Source organism: Lingula anatina, chromosome 3 (assembly GCF_051362555.1).
Source record: "Lingula anatina isolate TDL-2025a chromosome 3, LinAna3.0, whole genome shotgun sequence".
NCBI classification, from domain to species: domain Eukaryota; kingdom Metazoa; phylum Brachiopoda; class Lingulata; order Lingulida; family Lingulidae; genus Lingula; species Lingula anatina.
The window spans coordinates 5,227,138-5,237,500 of NC_141769.1; the positions used below are offsets into that span (position 1 = coordinate 5,227,138).

General features: G+C 38.5%; 1 protein-coding gene across 1 annotated transcript; it reads left to right on the forward strand.

The window, feature by feature from the left end:
- Window positions 1-12: 12 nt before the first annotated feature.
- LOC106180698 (uncharacterized) lies at window positions 13-9,937 on the forward strand. The gene is made up of 6 exons (XM_087007754.1): window positions 13-2,332; window positions 2,945-4,540; window positions 6,290-6,672; window positions 7,221-8,420; window positions 9,054-9,170; window positions 9,554-9,937. Exons 1-6 carry the CDS (start codon window positions 1,883-1,885, stop codon window positions 9,768-9,770), a joined length of 3,963 nt encoding a protein of 1,320 aa, XP_086863880.1. The 5' UTR covers window positions 13-1,882; the 3' UTR covers window positions 9,771-9,937.
- Window positions 9,938-10,363: the final 426 nt, after the last annotated feature.

A 10,363-nucleotide genomic window follows, 5' to 3' on the forward strand; every position in this document is an offset into this window, starting at 1 on the left:
AGCAAATATAGCAAAATGACTTTTAATTTATTATATAAATTCACTCGAATATCGTTTGTTCTTGACAACCGAGGTGAAGAACGTTACATATTTCTTTTATAGAATTTTCAGTATCACTTAGATAAATGTAAAGAAAAGTCGCAAATTGTTTACGAAGTTATTTATTTTCGCACTCTCCCTCTATCCACACGCAATGTACAGTGTCATCGTCGACCAGCATTAAGTCTCGAGCTGTGTGTTACCTGTGAGGAAGGTTCATTTAATACCACACATTTGACCTGGCAGAACGTAACAAAAAGACACATGTTGCTTAAATTACAACAACGCATAAACCCTCGCATTAAATGTGAAATCCATCCATCTATCTCTGTATCGGTGAAGCGTTTTTGAATAGAATGCCGGTTGATGCTCATTACTCAAACGCTATCACCAAGTTAACAGAAGTCAACTTGGTTGAAAAGAATCAAGCTGTGTCGCTTTATATTTTGCTTCTTTTTCAATAACGACTTGCACAATAATAGCAAAAGCAGGATTTAATTGCGCCCCAAGAACATGAACGACAGTAAATTGGCCGTTGTTATGTGATCCTGTTTCAAGGTTTTGTTTAAAAAAAGATCAAATGCTTAGGTAAGAACATCAGTTTCGCTTCATTTAATATATTATAGTGTACCTTGTATTACTAATATATTTTCCTTTAAATATTTCCACGTATTCACATACAGAGTGAACATTACGTTGAGCGCTTTTGATACTATTATTTGGTCACTTTATATCTCCCAAAACAAGTATCAATACCCGAACATATTGATGAAAGAAATGTATAGCAGTTTGATCCTTTTGGTTTGATGAGCTCTCTCTCTCTCTCTCTCTCTCTGTGTGTGTGTGTGTGTGTGTGAGAGAGAGAGAGAGAGAGAGAAAAAGAGTACGCTTGGTTTTGTGTGTGCGAGTGTGAATGCATGAGTGTTTGCGTCTCTGTGTGTACATCTCTGTGCGTTTGTATGAACGTATGTTTGAAAGGGTAGGTATAGAAGTATGTGTTCCATTGTGTGCTTTGGGTTATGTTCGTGCTTACGACCTCACTTATATATTTCATGTATAGGCATATGCAAGATGCATATTGTATAGGGTCACACACACACACACACACACACACACGTGTATGCATTGTTAGGGTGTCGCAGTTGCAAGGTTTTATCCATTTGTAACCATCATTATCTGACAAGAGAACACGGCATTGCGTGTCTGTGGGTTATGTATCTAACAGCGTAGTACAGGTTTATCAGAGTGTTAAATTTGTCACGGACTAGGCGTGTGACTTGATAGCGGGATGACATGCGACAAACATGGGGAAGAATTACACTGCGAACCAAACTGGCTCTGGAAGAATTGTTCAGAATAATGCTATGATCAGTTATTGACATTGACCAAAATACAGGTTAATAAACTTTATTTGTATTTACCAGTGAGCAAATTGAATGCAGAAAGATAACGTTTGAAATACATGCTAAGGGCCCACGGTATAATTCAGTTGACAGCCAGTATACAACGGGAAAGTAACTTCATATTAAGGAAGGAATTTTTGATGACCGAGAAAATCTGGCTTTGATATTTTATGACACAGCATTAATGTCTTAAAATGAAACATACCCGGTACTGAGGTCTTAAAGAGTTTTAAGTAAGCTTACACAATATATAATTGAAAATATATAATTGAAAAGAGATCAACTAGCTACCGGTTGTCACATAGTGAACGCCAACATCAAACCAAAATTGGAAACCGTGATAAGATTATTAATACATGCTATCATATGACGCTCCTAAACTTGTGACTCCGTGATGAGCTGGTGAAACCCATTCAATTTATGTCCAATTCACTGAGAGGATGGGTCAACTTTCAGTCGCAACGCTAGTCTCATGGCTGCTGATTTCCATTGCCTTGAAGGAAATCAACGCGTTGCCCAAGGGGTGCTCGCAATTAGAATGGGTAGACTCACCGAGTGTTCAATGTACCGAAGCAATCTCTTCAGCCGATCTACACCAAATCCCAGCCGACGTTACGAGCCTCTCAATCACAAAACTTTCAGATGATGCCGGATTTGAAGGCATGACCGCTTTCAACAGGTTCTCCAAGCTTACCCATTTGGAGATTTATGAAGGCAATGTGAAAGAGATCATTTCTGGAGCGTTCTATGACATGCGCTCGTTGGATAGTTTAACCCTCGGGATGATGCACATTTCGAAAGTAGTTGATGGTGCTTTCCGGGGCCTGTCCAACTTGAAGCGTTTGACCATCTCCCAAAACAGCTTTGAAGTGACGTCAAGTTTGTTTCAGGTAAAGTAGACGGTAAAAAGATTTAGATAGATGTTCTGGGGCAATGAATCCTCAGAACATGTTATAACAGTACGTGTGATAAATATAGGAACATTCAACATTCACTTAAGTATGAAAAAGTATAACTTTTCATCGTCCAAATCAGTCGAGCCTTACATCTGATCAAACATGATAAGGTCCCTACTATCTGAAAATCGCCTCATTTTATTTTTTACTGGATATATGATATATTTTATCTTTTTTTATCTGACGGTTACAGTGTTTCTGCTATATGTATACAGTACAAGGGTACCATAATGGAACCTTAAAATATATGAACAACATATTTATCTACATGGATGATCAAATTTAGAGAAAATATAGACGATACTGTATTTTAGTGGTAGGCCTAATTGTTTGTTTCAGGATTTAATCAAACTTGAAATTTACTTGTTGGAAAATAAGATGAAGCAAATTATATCTTAAATCTAGCTCTTTTCGTAACTCTAAAGATCTCGGCAACCTATGGTTCTTTTTCATATAAAATTTAATGAGGTAAACTAACGGTAGCGCTTATTCTCACTTTTCATTTTGTCAAGCCAATGAAACCGTACACTTATCTGTTACTTTTAGGATCTCGTCAAGCTTGAATTGCTTTACTTGATGGAGAACGATATTAAGCAACTCCCAGGGGATGCCCTCCGATCCCTAAAACAGCTAGATACCCTAAACCTACACGGAAACGCTCTTAAAGACATTTCACCAGACGTCTTGCGCGGCTTGACCAATCTCAAGTATTTAGAACTCGCTACAAACAAGCTGACTAGCATTCCGGCCGGACTTTTTCAAGATCTTTCACAACTGCATATCTTGACACTTTTTCATAACGATTTGTCTAATTTACCCCAGAACATTTTTGCCGGATTGCGGAGACTGAGAATTTTAGATTTGAATTCAAATAAACTGACTTCAATCCCATCTTCCATGTTCAGCGGCCTGCTGAATCTCGCGGAAATTCGTCTCCATAACAACAGCCTGACGTCACTTCCGGAGGATGCATTCCACGGTGCATTCCATGGATTGCCAAGTTTGATGCTGGTCAATTTACAAGGAAACCAACTTAAAACTTTGCCAGACGAAATCTTTAAAACTCTCCCCGAGTTTTCAACTCTCTATGTAAATGATAATCAGTTCACCGACCTCGGATTCGTGCAAAATATCGCCAAACTCACAACTCTAGACATTTCAAATAATCCGTTGACAAAGCAAGGACTTTTGAAACTCTCTAATCAGAAGAAATTAAAGTTCTTAACCATGAACAAGATCGGTTTTCAGCTAACCAAGGACATATTTCAAGCTTTTAAGTCTACCTCCATCGAACATTGGGACGTTGGTGATAACAATATAGGCAAAATAGAGAGCGAAACCTTCACGGGGTTTGAAAGTCTACGAGAACTCAAAATGTATCGCACCCGGCTCACGTACGTCAGTCCAACAGCCTTCAAAGATTGCAAGTCGCTGCTCTATGTAGATCTCTCTGAAAACAATATCCAGTATGTCGCCCCCGACTTCGGGAAACTGAGCACGGTGGTACTCCACGGAAACCCGTTACACTGCAACTGCCGCCTGGCCTGGCTGAAGGACCATCTGAATCCCAGTGACATCGCAACTTGTGCCAGCCCGGAGAACCTAAGCGGCCTTGAGATCACGTCCTTGCTCGCCGAGAACATGACTTGCTGGACACCAAAAGTTAACTCCTTCTCCGTTTCGGCCAACGGTCAAGCCGTTTGTAAAGTCTGTGGAGACCCTACACCGCAAATTATCATTGAAGATGCAGATGGCAAACAATCAACGTTTGGCCCATCAACCAACCTATCCTACACTTCGGTTGTGGCTAGTGTATCCTTAAAGGATCGTGCCGCCGGCAGATACGTCTGCAAAGCTCTTAATTCAGCCCCTAAAAGCAATGGTCCAGTGACTCTTGCCCTTATGGTATCAGAAAAGGACATTGAGGCAGCAGGTCAAATATCCGCGGGCTCTAGTGCGGCTACCATTGGTGTATACGTTGCTCTGGTCGTGATATTAGTTATTTTAGTTGGCACAATATTGTTTTTAACCCATGGGCAGATTATATCTAAAATCAACAGCATTCGATCTGCGAATTCAAATACGGCGGAAATGACTATGAACAATCCCCTAGCCGAAAGGGGTGAGGCAACTGGCAGTACGTACTAAGCCATCAACTTTATACAGGGAAGAGATGAAATTTTATACCAATATTGACAGACGTTCACGAGACCAGATTCATTTCAATCAACCGTTTAAACCCTTTTTTTTACTCTATTTAATGTATTCTATAGGTTCTTACCCGTATATGTCATAGAAATTGTATTGAATGTGACAATAACTTCAATTGATCTTGGTGGCGTACATTGACTAATATTATTAAACATTCTCAAAATCATTGAAAATAAGTGGCTCTAGTCTGCTTAATTCTGGACGTTTAAAGTTCCACTCATCATTATTATTTCACTTGTTGCTGCCTATTTTGGTGATACGGAATAAGAGATAGTCCACAGCGCGTGATATTAGATTAACAGTTATGCGATACGTGTAATATGTGACAATGGACAAGCTCCACGTACAAACTGCTGGTTGTGTTTATATGAATGCACCCATTTATTATTATTAGTAGTAGTAATTAGACGAATTTAACCTTTGTTTTAGTGCTATCAGTGCTGTCTATATCCATCTAAAATCAACTGTCGTAGAGTACATACTATGATCTCCAATTAACTTTTATTTTTTGTTGTTAGGAAATTCACCTCAAAAGTCATATGCAGTAGAATAAAAGAACTTATTTATATAGAAAATGTGAGGAAAATACTGTCTTAGCTATAAATTAAATAATTGTGAAGAAAAGGCAAGTAAATGTAAGTTTAATACCTATCTTTTGTAATCCCCAAAATACAATGTCCGTAATTTATGTATATATATATATATATACTCGTAAGTCGAATGTATCGATAGCCGGCACAGTGCAATATGAATTATGAGCACGCTGAAACTGGATTTTTTTAAAAACTTAATTATATATTTATGTATACGTATATAATGCAAGAACTCATACAAGAAGGCGAAGCAGCTGTGATATAATGTAATATAATATAATATAATGTGATATATAAATGCAGTATATAACTTATGTGTGACTGAAAGATATGTAAAACATTTTTAAGTTTTAGCCAAAGGAATTTATTTATTAACACCTCTAAAATGTGTCAAGATAGTGCACTAAATCGTTAAGAGAAACAAGTCATTTGTACACATACTACGTTTACATATAGTCGTTCTGATCATTTGAGTAGGATGTTTGTGAAATTTTCACCTATGTTATATTTTTGTTCGCTATGAAGATCTAAAATGCAAGAAAATTTTCGCTTACGTATATATTGATGAAAAGCCAGTCGAATTTTTGTATGCTTGCTGAGCGAGAGTAGTGCGAGTTATTGTACTAAAGCCAAAGAGTTGATGATTTTAACCAGCACCGGCAACAATGCTGATTCAGTTGTTGTGTAATGTCTGATACATATTGATGATAAAGTACCGTGAAAATACTCATTTACAATAAAGCGATTGCAATCACTGTTCTGTTCCGAAAGCCATGAGGGAGCGGCCTGAGCGAAAGTTTTAGCCCCACCCACGCGCTCAGGATTAGTAATCAGATAACATTCCTTGCCATTGTAACGATATCTGATAACACGCCGTGAAGAGATAACAGTTGCAGCCATGACGCCACTATTGGTGTGGTTAAAGACAAACAAAACGTGTGTTCCACGTGATACCGCGATTGTTGAAGACCTACGTTATTTCTGCAAAATCCTTAAATTCCTGCTAAGGTTCAAAAACGTAGATTGACAATTATTGTTTGCGTTGAATTTCTGAAAACCTGACTTTCTGACTGCAAGAAAAGCGTAGATCTATCGTTTTGCTTTTCTAACGACAAATCACGTTGATTTTCTCCAAAATCATTATGACGTAATAACAGTAAGTCTCTATGACGTCATACGTGCCTCAGCAACCCCATTACCTCCTCAACTCCAAACATGTCGTGTGAACAACATCAGCATGTACAATATATGTAGCTGTGTAAATCCGTCTTCCGTTCTTGAGCCAAACCAGACAAAAGCTGGTAGCAAGGTTTCGAGACGACGTTGCCGGACGCCGGGAGTTGGCTCCCCCAGCGGCACAGGTGGGATCTTTATCCGCGTGAAGGAATCACGCCCAGAGCCGCCTACGGTGCTTGGGCAACGTGAACAAAAGAACGCAGTATCTGGGGCTAAGGGATCTGGCTCTCAAAGGTATTTTAAAAATAATTTGCTGCATTTAAACGACAAAATAAAAAATGCTATTAGGTAATCCTGTAAAAAATAATTCGGGTCATCTTAATAAAACCGTTCTTCCTCTTCAAGTTGTTCAAATTGCAAAAATTGTGATACTTAAATGAATATATTTATCTCTTAAAAGAAAAAAAAGAACTACAGGGTAACTCCCTTCAACCCCCTGACCACGAATCGAATACATTGTTGTTGGTTTTGTAACGGAGTGCTCGTGAATGCGTTTCGGGAGGGGAAGTTCAAGTCAAGATCACAGAATTTAAATAGGGATGATACTGATAGTGAACATCTTACATCAGTGTATGCTTAAAAAAAAAGATGGAGCACATATTCAAAACCAGTTGCTAATTTCCTGAAAGTTGCAATAATGGCTTCTTTTATATGGAAGTTGAACCCCCCCCCCCCCCTCCCCAATGAACCCCAATGGTTCGGTGTCTCACTATTATTGAAATTTTGTGTGAAAAACACAGGGGATGAAATTATTTGCTGGACAATTTCCTTCTTAATTTCAGTAATGCAGAATCCAACACCAATCTTCTAGACTCTTGCAGCGACGACTTAGTCGAAAAAATCAGTATTCTGCCAATACCTGAAGCACCATCTTCAGCTGACACCAATGGAGCCAGAAATCCTGACCGCCGGCAGGCGGCCAGTCAAAGCTTTGAAGGCTTACTGAACAATGCTGAAGCAGCATCTAATAGACACAAGCGCTGTTCCCAAGAGCGTTCTTGCAACAATCGTCCTAAAGCGGCTCACCCAAGTCGACGTGTGCCAATCCAAGACCAGAATCTCGAAGTTTTGCGTAGGAAAGAGCTTCCCGCCGTCGTCTTCAGAAAACCAATGATTGATATTTCAGATATTACGAGAAATTATGACAGACACCCCAGGGCCGATGATATCGTGGATACTGTAAAACCACAAATGATACATCCGCCAGTTTGCGATTCGCGTAAAGCGAGTGAGACCCGTGTGTCAAGTGTTTTGCAAGGGCAATCTACACCAGAAAGGCCAGTGACCAAGGGCAGCTCAGACCTTGCCGTTCCGGTGTTAAACAGACCCGTGGCAGCAGTTAAACCACAACTACGCGATTTGCATGCCCAGCCCTTCTCGACGAAAGCAGCAGGTTATTGTAGCAACACCCAACAAATTGCAAGACGGAGACAGATTAACAATTTAGGGGTACCGTCCCCAATTTACAGACGGCCAAAGCAGGCAGGGGAGCAAGCTCAGCGTGCTTCTCAGGTTCTCTTCGAGAATGGAGCCACCGCCTCCTCCAGTGTCTTAGACCTCACTGATACTCTGCGTACCCCCACAGTGCCACAGTATACTGAGTTAAACACTGTACTGAATGCAACCTCAGGCACACCTCCCTACGCCTCCACCAAACTGCCTCGTGATTGTGTGTATGCGCCTGTTCCAGGAAGCCGTCGCCATAGCAGTGACAAGTCACTGTTCCTGTCATCCTTCAACCAGGTAGTGAGAGAGAACTCAGTGGAATCGAAACCGGAGAAGCTTCGAAAGCGCGGTCTTCGTTACGGGCCCTTGTCAAATCGACGTGATCAAAATGAAACGTTTGGACCTGTAGAATTTAAGGAAAGCTCTGCAGAATCTCGCCTGGAAGCAAGGGATCCAGTTTCTGACGCAGGCATGGTAAAATTCAATTTATCCGAGAATAATGAGTATCGGACTAAAAGAAACAGTACAGATAGCAGGTAAGTAACTTTGAATTTATTACGATATTATCATCAAAAAATTCACATTATTCTCTTTTTAAAAAGTTTTTTTTTGTTAAAATCACGGCGCATAAAAAATTCTACCATTTTAAATTCTTAACCACCAGTTACACAACATTAATGATATTTTGTTCAATATAACACCAACATATATTTGTTGGTTTACACCGTCTTCTTTCAACATTTGATTCATGCACCTGATGCTCATTTTGACGACACAATTTGCTATGTGTCTCTTTCGGTAATAATAATAATAATAATAATAATAATAATAATAATAATAAGAATAATAATAATTATTATTATTATTGCAACTATATGTTGGATTGTACCCGCAATACAAGAGACCGTTAAAAGTAACTAAAATACATAACATTTTTTCCACTAAAACACAAAAGAAGAGTTCAATGATTAGAATATTAAATCAATCAACCTCTTGGAAATAATTCAATGCAACAAAGTTTATACATTAAAAAAGCTTCGAGTGCCCATGAGATAAAAGTTTTTACAGATTCTTAAAAAGAACTAATCCGATTATTTATGTACACAACAAGTGTGAATCGATGGTCAGGCGTTAAGTTTATATAAATATATAATGAAACGTAATTTTAGACCAAATGCCATAACCAACCAGGATCCTGCGGCTTATCTGGGTCTACTACCATTACGATCACCAAGCCCTGTTGACGAGTCCTCCGACAGCGCTTCATCCACGAGACGCCCACTTTGGTAAGTTACTTAATTTTACTTATAATAATTTTTTTTTTTATTTTTGGCGAGACGAAACGAAAATTTTGGCGAGACAAATTCTGCTAAATTCTATCTCCCCTTCCCAACACTCCTCGCTTCATAAACAAGTGCTTGTAATCAGTAGCATCCAGAACATTTAAAGAATGACAGAAGAGCAAAGTGTGCAGTGTGCTGTATCTTCGTTAGTTGCATTTGTTCAATGCAAGAAAAACTACATGTACATCTTTTTGCTTCTTTCAAAAACGTTCTCCATTGTTAAATTGATTTCAGTCAAGCTATATGTTTATTATTTTAATAACTTAAAAGTGCAAGGGTGAAACTTAAAACATTCGTATCTTTCAAGAGCAGCAATCTTTTTTAAGGTTACGAAACCGAAAACGAACAGATATGAATGACAATATGAACTCCACATTGCCAATCTCCCCGCAACATAACGAACATCTTAGTCTGGCTCCATACCTACCGAAGTACAGAACGGAGCAGAAAAACGAAAGTAATGGGTCGCGTGATATGATGCGAGTCCAATCAAATGCAGCTTCTCAAGGTGCCAGACCAAAAGACAGCTACCAAAATTTTTGAGTCTTAGATTTTTTAAAATCCCATAATGCACTGTTGCCTTATATATTAGATAACAAGAAAAAAATTTAAAAAGCACAGAGACCAATTTTTGTTAATGGCAAAGAAAGTAAAAATAATATGTTTAGTATTCAAATATCTTGTTTTGAAAAAGAAAGTGGAAAATGTCATTAAACAACCAACTAATAAAATTTGCTGAGTCAGATTTATTTTTTATTTGTTCAGGGTGAAAGAATATTGAGAAAAATTGCAGCTCGTCATTAAGATATCGCTTTTACGTCAATCGACCAATAATGTCTTATTGATAAAAAAAGACCTCTCTCGTAATGAATCCATTAACTATTTATGATTTTTTGGATGGGAGTATTTGTACTACACATTGTGATATATACAATATATTTCTTCAGTGCATTTTAAATTTTACACAATCAAAACAGAGATTTTCATGTCTTAGAAGAGATGTTATGCAGTAAATGCTAAAAAACAAACGTGGCGTGTTTTACCATGAGGCAAAAAAGGCAAGGATACCCGCACAAAAATGAAGTAGATACTCCAGCGCAGTAGACTACTGCAATCATACTGCAAACATGCTTCAA

Coding starts and splice junctions, on each gene's coding strand:
- LOC106180698 (XM_087007754.1), top strand. CDS start 1,883: ATGGGTCAACTTTCAGTCGCAACGCTAGTCTCATGGCTGCTGATTTCC. Junction 4,541..6,289: donor GTGAGGCAACTGGCAGTACG/TACTAAGCCATC, acceptor AGAAAAGCGTAG/ATCTATCGTTTTGCTTTTCT. Junction 8,421..9,053: donor AGAAACAGTACAGATAGCAG/GTAAGTAACTTT, acceptor ACGTAATTTTAG/ACCAAATGCCATAACCAACC.